The sequence below is a fragment of the Entelurus aequoreus genome, linkage group LG08 (genome assembly GCF_033978785.1).
Source record: "Entelurus aequoreus isolate RoL-2023_Sb linkage group LG08, RoL_Eaeq_v1.1, whole genome shotgun sequence".
NCBI classification, from domain to species: Eukaryota; Metazoa; Chordata; class Actinopteri; order Syngnathiformes; family Syngnathidae; genus Entelurus; species Entelurus aequoreus.
Window position 1 is genome coordinate 14062823 of NC_084738.1, and position 17402 is coordinate 14080224.

Sequence of the window (17402 nt, forward strand, 5' to 3'; positions counted from 1 at the left end):
AACACAGTCAAACAACACTTGTTTTGTTCAGTTTCAACTAAAAACTCACCGATGAGTCCCGAGTAGGAGAGCAGGCAGTCGGCGTAGTTCTCCCTCAGACATCCCGATATCGAGTGACTTTCTGGCTGACAGTTGCTAATAAAATCTGCCAGTCGGGACCTGACAACAAATGGCGTTGAAATAATGACACGTAGCAGGAAAATGTACACACTTCCTGAGAATTACCCGCCACTGAACTAGCCTAATTACAAATGGATGCTAACTGGTTTTATTCTGTACACTCACGACAATGCAAGCCTTCTAAAACTTACTGGCAAATATTTGGCCATCGCCATAATTATTGTTGTTTCTGAAATGTTTAAACATATTAAATCCTCCTGAGAAGCAGCGTCCACTGCAGTAGACGTTTGTGTTTTTCCTCAAAATGTGTAACCCCAAAGAGGATATACAACTTAATTGTTGAACTTTACTAATACTTTGGAGTGCATGACAAAACATTATTAATCACATGGTCCTTCATCAACAATCATTTAAATACACAACACAGCTGTAACGGAACGATTTCAGTATACATCGCGATGGACACGTAATCGATGACGATAAAATAATACATTCGATAAAATGTTAGAATTCATTTTTTCTTGTTTGTTGGAAGAACGCGGAGGTTTGCAAAGCAAGGTTGGTTGCAAGAACAAAGGCACTCGCTCTCTGGTAACCGAGCAACGCAGGAAGTGATCAGTGGGAGTGACACGCTAACAGCCAATCAGGTAGCAGTGTTAACTATCAAGGTTGGTTGTCCCGCGGTTGATTCTTGAGCGAGAAGAGAAACAAAAATTAAAAAATGAGCGCCGCAGAGAAGGAAGAAATTGCGGAAATTGACAGAATGGCAGTTTTTGGGATTTTCTCAAACGGACCGAAGTCAGACCAATGTGGTCTTTAAATGATGCATGACGCTCCTCCCCACAATGACCGGAAATACCACGCTGCCTTAGCCGCGCTTACCCTTTAGAGCACAGCTGTAACTTCCTGGCACTAAACCTGCAGGAAATAGTTCTTCTCAGGCTTCTCTATGTGTACGTTTTCACACTTTGCTTTATTTTCTTACCCTTTTTTGAGCATTTCTTACGTGTTCCTTATGTTTGCACCTGCATTTGAAGAAGTTATTATTAACCGTTTAAAGGGATTTTACAATTGGTGTTGACATTTCCTTTCCTTTCTGCCTTGATAGCTGAGGGGATTATAATCAGAGGAAGGTTACATTTGGAACAAAAATATTTACATTTAATAAATATACATATATATATATATATACATATACTGTATATGTATATATATATATATATATATATATATATATATATATATATATATATATATATATACTACCGTTCAAAAGTTGGGGTGACCCAAACAATTTTGTGGAACAGCCTTCATTTTTAAGAACAAGAATAGACTGTCGAGTTTCAGATGAAAGTTCTCTTTTTCTGGCCATTTTGAGCGTTTAATTGACCCCACAAATGTGATGCTCCAGAAACTCAATCTGCTCAAAGGAAGGTCAGTTTTGTAGCTTCTGTAACGAGCTAAACTGTTTTCAGATGTGTGAACATGATTGCACAAGGGTTTTCTAATCATCAATTAGCCTTCTGAGCCAATGAGCAAACACATTGTACCTTTAGAACACTGGAGTGATAGTTGCTGGAAATGGGCCTCTATACACCTATGTAGATATTGCACCAAAAACCAGACATTTGCAGCTAGAATAGTCATTTACCACATTAGCAATGTATAGAGTGTATTTCTTTAAAGTTAAGACTAGTTTAAAGTTATCTTCATTGAAAAGTACAGTGCTTTTCCTTCAAAAATAAGGACATTTCAATGTGACCCCAAACTTTTGAACGGTAGTGTATATATATATATACATATACTGTATGTATATATTAGGGGTGTGGGAAAAAATCGATTCGAATTCGAATCGCGATTCTCACGTCGTGCGATTCAGAATCGATTCTCATTTTTAAAAAATCGATTTTTTATTTATTTATTATTATTTAAAAAAAAACATTTTTTTTTTTTTTTTTTAAATTAATCAATCCAACAAAACAATACACAGCAATACCATAACAATGCAATCAAATTCCAAAACCAAACCCGACCCAGCAACACTCAGAACTGCAATAAACAGAGCAATTGAGAGGAGACCCAAACACGACACAGAACAAACCAAAAGTAGTGAAACCAAAATGAATATTATCAACAACAGTATCAATATTAGTTACAATTTCAACATAGCAGTGATTAAAAATCCCTCATTTACATTATCATTAGACATTTATACAAAAAAAAGTGGCTTACACTTGCATCACATCTCATAAGCTTGACAACACACTATGTCCAATATTTTCACAAAGATAAAATAAGTCATATTTTTGGTTCATTTAATAGTTAAAACAAATTTACATTATTGCAATCAGTTGATAAAACATTGTCCTTTACAATTATAAAAGCTTTTTACAAAAATCTACTACTCTGCTTGCATGTCAGCAGACTGGGGTAGATCCTGCTGAAATCTATGTATTGAATGAATAGAGAATCCTTTTGAATCGGGAAAAAAATCGTTTTTGAATTGAGAATTGTGTTGAATTGAAAAAAAAAATCGATTTTGAATCGAATCGTGGGACACCCAAAGATTCACAGGCCTAGTATATATATATATATATATACTGTATATATATATATATATATATATATACTGTATATATATATATATATATATATATATATATATATATATATATATATATATATATATATATATATATATATATATATATGTATATATATATACTGTATATATATATATATATGTATATATATATATATATATATATATATATATATATATATATATATATATATATATATATATATATATATATATATATATATGTCATAGAAATATCAATAATTAGTGATATTGACCAGCCCTTAATAGCATAAGCAATGTTCTAAAAGCTGTAAGGCGCAAACTACGGCAGGTTTTACACGAACGTTTCATACCAACAAACATATTTTAAAGCGCATGCAGAGGTATATAAAGCTCAACTAAGAAACAACTACATAAAGAGGTTGCCTACAGCCACAGCTGGTAATGCCAATCTTTTTTGAGGCGGTGCTAACTAGGAGTATTTGCTTTTGTACACTACACACCTGGTAAATATTAGAGGTTTGAGTAGACCGGTGGTTTGCAACCTTTATCAGTCCTGGCAATGCTTAAAAAATACGGTAAATATTGTACATATTACATATTGTTATGAACGTGTCTGTTACTACATTATATAAAGATTTGCAGTGTGTATATAAAACGTTGATGGAGGGTTTTAAAGTTGTTTTGGAGGGCTTTGAAGGCTACAGCAGTGATTCCCATTAGCCGCATCTTGCAAGCGTTTTTTTTATCATCTTTAAAATCCTTAAAAAAAATAGTCTTGTGTGTTCTTGTCTCTCATTATAACTGTGAACTATAGGCAAAATTACAAAAAACGTGATGTTCCCCTTTAAGAGAAAAATAATTTGATTATATATACAAAGTAAGTTTTTTAATTGAGGATAGATAGTACTGCTTCAACACAAATACAAAAAGATTTTTTTTATCAAAGCTTTTTAGTCCCACTTATCACATAAGATCATAACATTTTTATGACTGGTAACTATTCTCTTTTGGTTCTTGTTATTTTAATGTACACCCTGTATTGAACATTAGAACATATGAATTTAAGCTCAAAAAAGAAAAAACAAACCCTCCAAAGGCCTCCATACCTAAACTGGTGTATTTTTAAAGTTTCTTCGAATTGTTTCCTGCTTTTTTACATGTCCTATAATTTATCCCGATTGGTTTAATAGTTCTGACCTGAGACCTTCTCTGTTCAAATACGATAACTCCGATCCGTGGGGGAGGGACACACAATGGCACGGCGGCGATAGCTGCATTTTAAAAAGCACACAACCTAGCAATTTTCCTTCCATTAACACAGCGAGCGTTCTGCTTTCTTCATGTAAGGACGGTGTTTATCTCCTCTTGAATAGACAAAGAGAATTAAACGCTTTCTCCACATAATGTGCCGCTAGTTTAGCTAAAGTCTGCCATTTCCCGCCAACTTTGTGAACTCACCTGCAGATGTAGTTGGTCTTGCAGGCGTTCTGCAGAGACAAACAGTTGGGCTTGTCCTTGTCCTCGTAGGAGCAGACGGGCACGATGGTCTGACGGCGGCGTTCGGCGCACGCCGTCTGATCGCCGGCCGGGCAGGAGCAGAACAACATGCCGTAGCTGTATTTATTGGGAACCTATGTTGGGAAATAGAGGGTATGGCGTTGAGGCCTCTTGGTATTAAAGAGAGGCGCGTCTCCATTACCTTGTCAAAGAATTGTCTCAAGGCCTTTTGACATTTGCGCTTGTTGCAAACCTCCGACGCCGACACTCTGTTGGTGCACGGGTTGATGTAGGCCGAGCGGTACTTCTTGCACGTGTCGTTAAGGTTGCACGCCTTCGCCGCGTTCAGACAGTTGTTCTCTTTGGTGGGCGCTGACTCCGCTGAGGGACACAATGACCACTCAAATCACTTAGAGAAGCCACAGGATTGATATCTTGCCACTTGTTGCAAGGCGGAATTCATAGGAAATAATATCCAACCCATCAGCCAATGGGGAAAAAAACGATGGAAATTACTCTGAAATGATTAGTAATTTTTAAAAAAAAAGATCCAGGGTTGTGCAATATTGACGATATAAGATTGAAATTACTCAAATTTGGCCAAGAGTAGAGCTTTTCATAAGTCGTATCGTGACAATGCATGTTGATGACAAATTTGATAGCGAAAAGAAAATGACTGCATTCTCAACGCAATTTAGCCTCTTTATTATTGAAATAAATTTAAAAAATGACATGCGAATAAAAAAAACAATACAAATTTGTAAAGTAATTATAATTAGTTACATATATAAAAATGTTAGTTACCGTATATGCACACAAGATTGACACCTTATGGACAGCCACTGGTTGCTAGGCGGAATTCACAATCAAGTCTAACCCTTAAGCCAATGGAGTAAATGGGCTAATGCGATTTAGATGGCAACACGCTGAGATAATCACTCTTATGCATATTATTTGGGGGGGGGAAAGAAAAGAAAATGAACTGAAAATGTGTGAACATTTATATATAATGGTAAAATTTAATAGAATAATAACTAATATTGTGTAAGTATTAGTTCATTTATTAATATCCAATTAAAAAACAGCATAGGCATTTTAATCAGTAAATGAAAGCATCATTATTCCACTTGTAATATTAATTCTTCATCTTTGAGTGGAAAAACTGACAGATATGACCTGTTTAATGTGAATATACCCACATTACATTAGTAATTTATTACACCTGACATTCCTCCTTATGTATGTGTATATATATATATATATTAGGGCTGGGCAACGATTAAACATTTTAATCATAGTTAATCGCACTATTTCTCTGATTAATCACGATTAACTGCATTGTATACGCAAAACCCAATAATGAATTCAAAAGTAGTGTGTAGTCCACCTTTATTGGAATATTCTCCCATATGAACAAAAGCGCCAAAACATTTGTTGTGCAAACACAATTTAAATCAGTACTTGTTAAACAGCAGCAGTTAAATAGCATATTTTATGAAAATCAACTCAAAAAATGTCAATACAAAAATTCAAGTTTATTGCCACTGCCAGGGTATTTAAGTTATCCTGTTTGTTATGGAAAATAAATATGATCTACATACAAATCCCTGAGCCACAATCATAACATCCCAACAGGCAATTTCTGAGGTAACAGCAGAAACATTTTCCTCTAATTTTCCTTTCCATAAAGCCTCTCCTCTGTTTTCATTATAGACAGAACATGTGAATGCAGCACCCACCTTTCATCAACATAATGCACTGTAACTCCGAGGTAATTATGCTTACCGATTGATGTCCAGTAGTCCCCACTGAGAGCAACTACAGCTGCACGTTGTAAAGTTGTCACTTTTACAGTCCTCTCCTTTTCATACAAGTCGTGTATTCTTGTTGCGTCTTGATGGCGGCTCATCCGTGCTGTCACTTGTTGCGATTCACACAATGTTTCTCAGGCGGGCGTCTTCCACAACACTAATGGGCCTACAGTCTGTAACTATCCACTTCGCTATGGCATTTGTTAGCTTCTCTTGCTCTCGTTTATCTATACTTCTCCCGCACGCTGCATTTAACGTAGTCTGCCGAAGCCTGGCTCCACTTTCTGCTTTGTTGAATGGTTTGCTCTCGCATCAACAGTGTGCTTCGCGTTAAGGTGATATTTCAGACTGGAAGTACTCCTGTGATAAGAAAATTCAGCTTGGCAGTGGCTACAAACCACTTTGCTTCTGTCAAATCCGCCACCTGGAAGTACTTTATAATGAAAATGACCCTGTAAAAGTTCTGTTGAGTTACCCTTCTTCTCCATGCTTGTTTTGTTTTCTTCCGCGTTCTCCTTCCTTTTCCGCAGGAAACCGCAATAGGCGTTAACAAAATAAAAGCATGTAAACAACATACGCAAATGCGCAATAAAAAAATTGTTGGCGTTAATAGTTGATGCGTTAACTCGAAATTAACGCATTAATTTGCCCACCCCTAAATTATATATATGTATATTTATATATATGTATATATTTATATATATGTATATTTATATATATGTGTATATTTATATATATGTATATATGTATATGTATGTATGTATGTATATGTATATATATGTATATATATATATATATATATATATATATATATATATATATATATATATATATATATATATATATATATATGTATGTATATATAAATATATATGTATATATATACACACATACCGTATTTTTCGGACTATAAGTCACAGCTTTTTTCATAGTTTGGCCGGGGGTGCGACTTATACTCAGGAGCGACTTATGTGTGAAATTATTAACACATTACCGTAAAATATCAAATAATATTATTTAGCTCATTCACGTAAGAGACTAGACGTATAAGATTTCATGGGATTTAGCGATTAGGAGTGACAGATTGTTTGGTAAACGTATAGCATGTTCTATATGTTATAGTTATTTGAATGACTCTTACCATAATATGTTACGTTAACATACCAGGCACGTTCTCAGTTGGTTATTTATGCTTCATATGACGTACACTTATTCAGCCTGTTGTTCACTATTCTTTATGTATTTTAAATTGCCTTTCAAATGTCTATTCTTGGTGTTGGGTTTTGTGAAATAAATTTCCCCAAAAAATGGGACTTATACTCCAGTGCGACTTATATATGTTTTTTTCCTTCTTTATTATGCATTTTTGGCCGGTGCGACTTATACTCCGAAAAATACGGTAAATATATACATACAGCAAATATGTATATAAAGATATATGCATATGTATACACACATACTGTATATGAGTGTGTAGCAAAGGGCTGTGTGTGTGTATGTATGTGTGTGTGTGTATGACTAAGATAGTGAAGCTGTAGGTCAGCATGACTTCATACAGCACAAACAGCCCACAGCAGGAGAAAACCTTTTCTATTTTGCTGCTCTTAACAAGTCCACTATGAGGTCATTTTTGACTAATTTAAAGACATTCTACTGTCTTAAGGCTCATACGTAATTATATGACAATGAAAACATCCTTCTGAAACATGTTTTTAATAGTTGATAGTCAATCCCCAGGTACATATGCTTGCAGACATAGACACCCCAGGTCAAAGACAAAACAAATGTCACATTTCAGCCCTACAGCAAGCCCACCATGGGGCCATTGATGTTTACAAACATAGGAATCTGACCTATTACCCCTGCAAAACCTGTTCTGGAAACAAATAGGGCTCAGGTTTTATAGTAAAGATGCTACCTTTAGGCTGCTTAGACTCACACTGACAATGGGTCTCCATTAGGGATGTTCCCCCCAGGGTTTTATGCTGCTGATTCCCATCATCCACGAGCGCCATCGGCCAATACCAATACTGATCACATGTATTTACTCCACGTTTTTTATGCATGAGTGCTATTGACAGTTTTACAATATCAACACAATATTTGAAGCAGTTCCTTATTTTATTTTATTACATACAATTGTTTCAGCAAAACAAAGACCATCCATTTTTACCGCTTTTCTCTACACAGTAACTAAACAAGCAAAAACTACTATCTCCTACAATACTTACTGTATTTAAATATTTTGGTTATTGCCCTTATTAGTCTTCCTGTGTCCAGATAATCTGTTGTTAAATTAGCCTCTCTTTAAATCATATTAATCTACTTTTTAATTTTATGTTAATATCTGCCCCCTCGCGACCTTGAAAGGAACTAGCGGTAAGAAATGGATGGATGGATTGATCTGCTTACCTTCTGCATGCCGCAACATCATTCCATCTACACTTTTTACACTCTACTAAGCACTTATTTCTTGGTTTTGTTAGAGTGTCCGCCCTGAGATCGGTAGGTCGTGAGTTCAAACCCCGGCTGAGTCATACCAAAGACTATAAAAATGGGACCCATTACCTTCCTGCTTGGCACTCAGCATCAAGAGTTGGTATTGGGGGTTAAATCACCAAAATGATTCCTGAGCGCAGCCACTGCTGCTGCTCACTGCTCCCCTCACCTCCCAGGGGGTGAAACAAGGTGATGGGTCAAATGCAGAGGACAAATTTCACCACACCTAGTGTGTGTGTGACTATCAGTGGTACTTTAACTTTAACTTTAAATTGCTCTTGGTGTGTAGCATCTTTAGCTTTGTCCTCCAGTGATAATGTAACTAAGAAATGCAGTTTAATTGCCGTAATTGAGGTGATTATTATAGGGGAGCGGCTCCACACATTGTATTGGGACACATAATTAGCTGCTAGCCGCTTGTCAGCCGGGGAACTAAAATTAAAGTTCCATTGGCAGCAAAACAGGCCCAGAGCATAATACTACTCTTTATTAGTGTCAAAAAATTATCTTGTTTACTCACATATTTATGTCGCAAATGTATAATGAACACAAAATACAAATATCATAATGACAAAAAACTATGGAAGTAGAATTGTCTCACATCAACTTATATATATCAATATGATATTAATACATATGCATATATTAATAATTATACAAATAAATAAATAATTTGTATAAATAAACGCATATTTGTAAATATATTTTTGAGATTTGAAAATATATACAAATAAAATGTATAAATATAAAAATGTGACATACAAATAAATCAAGAATTTGTATAAAATAAACGTGTATTTGTAAATATATTTTTGAGATTTGAATATAAATGTACTTGATTTTGTATTTGTATTGAATTTGCATATGTGGATCGCTTTTTTGCTTTTGTGTCGATGAGAGATTCCTCCCACAAACCAGATGCACAAATAAATGTGACCTACACACTCCCCTGAGCAACCAGCAGAGGGCACTGCAGCCAGAGCGGTCTGGGTCACAGAGCATTATATGCATTATATGCATTATATGCAAAATGCCCGTAGTTCTCTGCACAAAAACAATGCACGTCTTTACAGAAAGAACACACAACGGAAGGAACGCAAGGAATTTATGGATTTCACCATCTACGGTCCGTAATATCATCAAAGGGTTCAGAGAATCTGGAGAAATCACTGCACGTAAGCAGCTAAGCCTGTGACCTTCGATCCCTCAGGCTATACTGCATCAACAAGCGACATCAGTGTGTAAAGGATATCACCACATGGGCTAAGGAACACTTCAGAAACCCATTGTCAGTAACTACAGTTGGTCGCTACATCTGTAAGTGCAAGTTAAAACTCTCCTATGCAAGGCGAAAACCGTTTATCAACAACACTCAGAAACGCCGTCGGCTTCGCTGGGCCTGAGCTCATCTAAGATGGACTGATACAAAGTGGAAAAGTGGTCTGACGAGTCCACATTTCAAATTGTTTTTGGAAACTGTGGACGTTGTGTCCTCCGGACCAAAGAGGAAAAGAACCATCCGGATTGTTATAGGCGCAAAGTTGAAAAGCCAGCATCTGTGATGGTATGGGGGTGTATTAGTGCCCAAGGCATGGGTAACTTACACATCTGTGAAGGCACCATTAATGCTGAAAGGTACATACAGGTTTTGGAGCAACATATGTTGCCATCCAAGCAACGTTACCATGGACGCCCCTGCTTATTTCAGCAAGACAATGCCAAGCCACGTGTTACATCAACGTGGCTTCATAGTAAAAGAGTGCGGGTACTAGACTGGCCTGCCTGTAGTCCAGACCTGTCTCCCATTGAAAATGTGTGGCGCAATATGAAGCCTAAAATACCACAACGGAGAGCCCCGGACTGTTGAACAACTTAAGCTGTACATCAAGCAAGAATGGGAAAGAATTCCACCTGAGAAGCTTAAAAAATGTGTCTCCTCAGTTCCCAAACGTTTACTGAGTGTTGTTAAAAGGAAAGGCCATGTAACACAGTGGTGAACATGCCCTTTCCCAACTACTTTGGCACGTGTTGCAGCCATGAAATTCTAAGTAATTATTATTTGCAAAAAAAAAAAAGTTTATGAGTTTGACCATCAAATATGTTGTCTTTGTAGTGCATTCAACTGAATATGGGTTGAAAAGGATTTGCAAATCATTGTATTCCGTTTATATTTACATCTAACACAATTTCCCAACTCATATGGAAACAGGGTTTGTATATTGAAATCTCAAAAATATATTTACAAATACACGTTTATTTATACAAATTCTTGATTTATTTGTATGTCACATTTTTATATTTATACATTTTATTTGTATATATTTTCAAATCTCAAAAATATATTTACAAATACGCGTTTATTTATACAGATTATTTATCTGTATATCACATTTGTATTTGTATATTTATTAATATATGCATATGTATTAATATCATATTGATATATATATATATATATATATAAGTTGATGTCAGACAATTCTACTTCCATACAAGAACAGGTTAATTCACACACGCACACACACACACACACTCATTCTTGTATTTGTTACCTTATTAAGACTGAAAAATGCCTACCTCTTTAGGACCACCCTTTCTAGATATATAAAGATTTGTATTTACAACATTAATAATATATACGTACTATGCAAATATGAAAAAGGTAAGCTTTTACTTATTTTTGAATTTTTTGGTGATAGGTTGATTGGCAACACTAAATTGGCCCGAGTGTGTGAATGTGAGTGTGAATGTTGTCTGTCTATCTGTGTTGGCCCTGCGATGAGGTGGCGACTTGTCCAGGGTGTACCCCGCCTTCCACCCGAATACAGCTGGCACCCCCTGCGACCCCGAAAGGGACAAGCGGTAGAAAATGGATGGATGTTTGTAATTGGTTTCTAATTTTCATTATTTACTTCAAGTTATTACAGTATGTCTCTATATGCATTTTTTTAATTTATTTTTTTTAATAAATTTTGGCCTTAGCGAGCGCATTTCAATTTCTTACACACACTTGTTATTACATATGTTGGCCAGAGGGGGAACACTTTTAAAACCGACACACAGTCAATTTGAAAAAATCCTCCTTTTTGGGACCACCCTAATTTTGATAGATTTCACCACCAGGTGTGCAAATGAGACATTTTCTATTAGATCAGAATCAGAATGAGAAGTACTTTATTAATCCCCGAGGGGAAGTTAAGACGCAATGGTTTTCCGTATTGGGACCATGATTTCGGTCCTAACTTGTTCACCGGTCCACATATGGAAGGTACTTTTCCTTGTTGACGTCTCAAGAAGGGTAGAAATACAAGAACACACACACACACACACTTACACTTATATATATATATATATATATATATATATATATATATATATATATATATATATATATATATATATATATATATATATATATATATATATATATATATATATATATATATATATATATATATATATATATATATACACAGTACAGGCCAAAAGTTTGGACCCACCTTTTATTTATTTTCATGACTATTTACATTATAGATTGTCACTGAAGGCATCAAAACTATGAATGAACACATGTGGAGTTATGTACTTAACAAAAAAAGGTGAAATAACTGAAAATATGTTTTATATTCTAGTTTCTTCAAAATAGCCGTCCTTTGCTCTGATTACTGCTTTGCACACTCTTGGCATTCTCTCGATGAGCTTCAAGAGGTAGTCACCTGAAATGGTTTTCACTTCACAGGTGTGCTTGAAGCTCGTCAAGAGAATGCCAAGAGTGTGCAAAGGTTGTGGTTCAAATTTATCATATTCCTCTTATTTTGTCTTTCCTTTAAGGCTTAAGGTGTAAGGCTTTTCCTTGTTATATAATAAAAAATAAGTTTAATATCAATATCACAGTGTTAAGATAATTTTCCTTGTGGCCCATAATAAAGTATAATAAAAACTATTCTACTATTAATAATAATAATAATATGATTAATATGCATTACTCAACATGTAAGTATGGCCGAGGCATCCGGGGGTAGCCATTTTGGGCGCTCAATAACATTTCTATGTGACAAAATGTCAAAGAACATTGACACAGGGATTGAGTCATGATGTGTCAGTGTGTGTGTGTGTTTACTGACATTTTTGGCTTGAGTCACCATCGCGATGGCACGTGACGCACCTCAAAGTGTCCGGACCGCGGTACTTTCTGAAGAACGTTTACTTCACTTTTGTAAACAATATGTTGTTTGATTTTAGGGCCACTTGGCTTTATGTTTACAGCATTCAATGAGAGAGAGCAATGGACTGGAAAACCAAGATGTATGGACTGTATTGGACATCTTCCAGTTGGCTACAAGGAAGACCAGCAAGGAGAGTCCTGGTAGAACTTGTGAGTACCACAAGTATTAATATTTTATCATCAATTGCTTTCTTCAAGCTTCTGGTTGGCTCAACTGGCCGTATGGTTCGGTGTTACAGCGCCACCTGTTGTTTTGGCACGTGTCTGACAGCCTGACTATATGTTTTAATGTACATAAGGCCATTTTTAAAAACCCCATGTGGCTTTTATAGTTTCATACATAAACATGAATGATGTCACCACACAAGTTGTTACACAATGCTGATCCCAGCTACTCAGGTATGCACGGCACGCGTCAGCTCGTCTTATCGAAAAACTGCATCATGCACGCGATTTTTGTGCTTGAGTGAAAACTGTGACCCCCTTCCCTCCCTCATTTTTGTGTTAAAACACTCCTTGTTTTGATTCATAGCTCGCCTTATTCCTTATCTGCACGCCACCTTCGCCATTTCTTTTCCAATTTCATTTGTTTTCCTGCAATCCTTCACTGCCCTCCATTGCACTGCATGTGGGAACATAGTAAATGATAAAGAAAAGTCACAATTAAACGCTATTAAATGTTATGTTCCCTCATTTCACTATAGAATATGACACAGGTCATTACAAGAGTAATAACAATCTGTTTAGGTGCACTAGTTTTCATCAATTTAGTAGAAAAACATTCAAAACATAAGCATATTATGTTAAAATTACACTTATGACAGTAAACCTAGAAGAATGTGCAATAACTTAACAGAAAAATAGTTAAATCCTCCCACAACATACTCCACAAATATGGCTGACATTAGTCAAAAAAGGGCCATTCCACCGAATCGGTGCCATTTGTCCCCGGGAAAATAAAACGTATAAATGCTCAATAAAAATGTAAAATACAATGACTGATAGATACGATACTGATATTGGAGCTTTTTGTTCATTGGCCGATACCGATATTGAAGCCTTAAAGTCTGATATCAGCACGAATCATGCATACTTTAAGTATTTTGTAGTGGGGAACGTTGGGTGGAGTTTTTTCTTGCCCTGATGTGGGATCTGAGCCGAGGACGTCGCTGTGGCTTGTGCAGCCCTTTGAGACACTTGTGATTAAGGGCTTTATAAATAAACTTTGATTGATTGAACGTCGAAAAAGGTTTAATCAAGTAAAAAGAGTTAAACAGTAAAGAATGGTATGTATGAAAAACACTACCCTATTCAGTGTTTCCCATAAACTGCCAAGATACCTGTGGCGGTGGGGGCGTGGCTATGGGCGTGGTCACCATGGCATCATCAAGTAATTTGCATAATTTACTACAATGATATGATTTTCTCTAAAAAGGCTCAAAAAATGTATACTTACTAATTAATAATAACAGTTTTGTTTTAAACGTCCATCCATCCATCCATCCATCCATTTTACAATATAATTACAACATTTTATGTACATATTTATATACAGATTTGAACAATAAGTTATTCACTGAGATATATTTATTAATTGTGGTTCTTACAAAAAATATATCTTATAAAATATAAAAGCTAAAATGTCTCTTAAAGCTCTGCCCCTTTAATTAGTGCATACTAAATAATTTAACTTTAGCCTACTACTACAACCATATTATTTACCAGCAACATAAAGTGAAACAGAGGCAGAGGTGTCCTGCCACAGTCAGTAACAAATAAACAGAAAACAGTAGTGGTCAAATACAAATAAGGCAACAAGAGAAGTATCCTACACTTCTCTTTTGTAAAGTAAATCTGAACAGCCTATATGGGCATCTACATCAACTATATGATTTTCCTGAGAAGCTGGACAGGACACACACAAAAAAAAAAAAGAAATTTACATTTTTTAAATTTTTTTTATTTGTGGCGGACGTAATTCTTTCGTGGCGGGCCGCCACAAATAAATGAAAGTGTGGGAAACACTGCTATTTATTATTATTATCCGTCTGGAAAGGACTTACAGTATGTTCTCTTTAAGTTGAAGTGGAGTGCTGATTTGTTCGTTGACGACACTTTGTGGTCACAATAATTAACTAGGTTAAGCTCATAACATAGTATGTCAAATGACGCGGACACAATTGTTTCTGGATACTTTGTTATATTTGTAAGTAATATGCAACTATAATATTCGATACTTGTTAATATAGACAAATGTGCTGTTTTAGACAGCAATATTGTTCACTTAAGGACACTTATTACGTATGTCAAGCTTGTGTGCTATTGTGTGCTTAGCTGTTGCGTAGCTCCTAACCCTAAGTAGCCTGTGGCATACCATGTTTACCTTTTGTATATGACCTGACTAAAATACAAGACAAGACCAACATTGTGTGCTTATTGAAGGATATTGAGATGTTAACTGGTTGTCCAGTTTTGCACGAGCAGAACTGCTTGTATCAGAGATCATACCAGTTGTTTTACATGCAAGGAGATATAATTCCATACATCTTTTTTACTGATATAGCTCTGATATCAATAAATATTAACACCCTTAGCTTACCGGTACATTTCTTTGGAAAAATAGCATTTGTTGCGTGTCCCGGATTCCTAAAATGAGAATTTACCATGAAATATAATTATTTAAATCCTTCTGAAATTTTATATTTTTGATGTACTTATTTTTGTATCACAATTATACTTTTATACTTAACTTAAGGAGGAACTCCCTTTTTTGGGATCGATCATTATGAAAGACATGACGGTGGATGGAATTTGTTTTTTAATGCATTCTAAATATTAAATATACGTAAATAAAAGTCTGCTTACAGCGCAGCCAATGGGAGCTCCACTATTCTGCCCATAAAATCCCATAAATAACCATTGAAAAAGCGCTGACAATACTCCATTTACATTTAGTGACAGCCATTTAGGACCTGAAACTGGCGAGAACGACACGAAAAGACGCTTGGTACCCCACCCTGTTTCTTTGCGAGGATAATGAGACACTCTTCATCTAAATGGGAATATATGAACATCCTAGCAGTCCTAATGACAGCAGACATTGTACAGTAAGTGATGTTTTATTATGTTTGTTGGCTCTCATAAAGTCTGCTGTGAATAATACTTAAGGAAAAAAAACAGCAAACATTGTGATGCGTTTTTTAAATGAATGGACCGCGTATGTTTAAAATTATTAAAATACAAATTAAATATTTTTATAAATGTGCCGGTTACTACATAACATGTTTACATGCATCATGTATATACAACTTTAATGGAAGTTTTTGGATGTTTTTTTAAGGGCTTTATAGGAAGAATTGCGCGGCTCCCATAGACTCCATTGTAAGCAGACTTTTGATTGCATTTATTTAATATTTAGAATGCATTAAAAAAAACATCTATCGTCATGTCTTTCATAATGATTGTGAACGACAGGCAAAATTCCCCAAAAAGTGCAGTTCCCCTTTAAGTTTATTTAAAACATAATAATAATTGAAATTCCCACTTAAGTCATGTCCCTAGGTTTTCATTCAGTCCTGTTATACATTACACATTACGCCTCTGAAAAAATTTGGAATATTCCACGAGTCACCTGGTCCACAGGAAGTTGCATCATTCGGATCCTCTGCAGGCCATGGGAAGACCAAAAGTGAATATTTGATGGTATTCTAATCATTATAATCATTTTTGTTGAATCACAAATGTGCACTAATGCCATGTGCCTGTATTTCATGTATTTGCTAATTTTATGCTAAAACCCCCACTCCCGTTACTTTCAGTCCTGTTACTCGCATGAGTCATCTTCAGCCTGAGAGCCATGAAGTCAATACACATTTTTGAGTGGTTCAATGTGCATTATCAGTTTTTGTTGGAAAAAAAGACCAAAATTTAAGTGTATTTTGAGAGCGTTACAACAAGCAAATGGCATCGACTCAGTGGAGTGTTCCTTAAACAAGATTAGACTGCCAATTAGATCCACTCATAGCATGCTATGTATGAAGGTATTAGGATATCTTACTAAAGTGAAATGCTATTACGTTCAAACAAGACAGTTTCCAGCAGCACTTCCTATGCGCAAAAAATAAAAAAAACAAGACAAAATCTACCTCCACACACCACAAATACACAAAAATACATAAAGAAGAATGCATTTTAGTATATTTTGACACTAAAACCCACTACTTTGACATATTTTCAAAGCATTTACTGTAATTTCCCCTCCATCAAATTATTAAAATATCTATCTTGAAAATGTCAGATTTCTACCGAGTGACTTTTTGCACGCAATCCTTAAATACAAAGCTGTAATGACACATGATTAGCGGGTTAACAGGACATGGTGCAGTGGTACACGGTCATATAGCAGAACACACGTACACACACACACACACACCAGTGCAAAGTGTTGAGAATGGAGACAAAGTGATGTGCAGTGGGTGACAGTGTCAGATAACAGCTCCAGCTAATGGACATCCCGAGGGCAGCAGTGGACGACAAATGCAGTATAAGGTAGTACAAGCGCTGCTGTGATTTGGACTTACCAGCAATGATGGGGGCCAAGTGAAAGATATCCGACAGGCGGCTGTTGACCGCCTCGTATGGAGAATATTCCAGTAGGTCGTTA

The 17402-nt window shown here is 35.7% G+C and overlaps 1 protein-coding gene across 1 annotated transcript in view; it reads right to left on the reverse strand.

Moving 5' to 3' along the window:
* Nucleotides 1-17402, reverse strand: part of gfra1b (gdnf family receptor alpha 1b) — a 35569-nt gene that overhangs the window by 16015 nt on the left and 2152 nt on the right. Inside the window, exons 3-6 of the mRNA XM_062055655.1 lie at nucleotides 17320-17402; nucleotides 4407-4585; nucleotides 4166-4338; nucleotides 50-159 (exon numbers count right to left, since the gene is read on the reverse strand). The exon at nucleotides 17320-17402 is cut by the window's right edge and continues 1 nt beyond it. Coding sequence (XP_061911639.1) covers nucleotides 50-159; nucleotides 4166-4338; nucleotides 4407-4585; nucleotides 17320-17402 — 545 coding nt within the window. The remainder of the gene's footprint in view (nucleotides 1-49; nucleotides 160-4165; nucleotides 4339-4406; nucleotides 4586-17319) is intronic.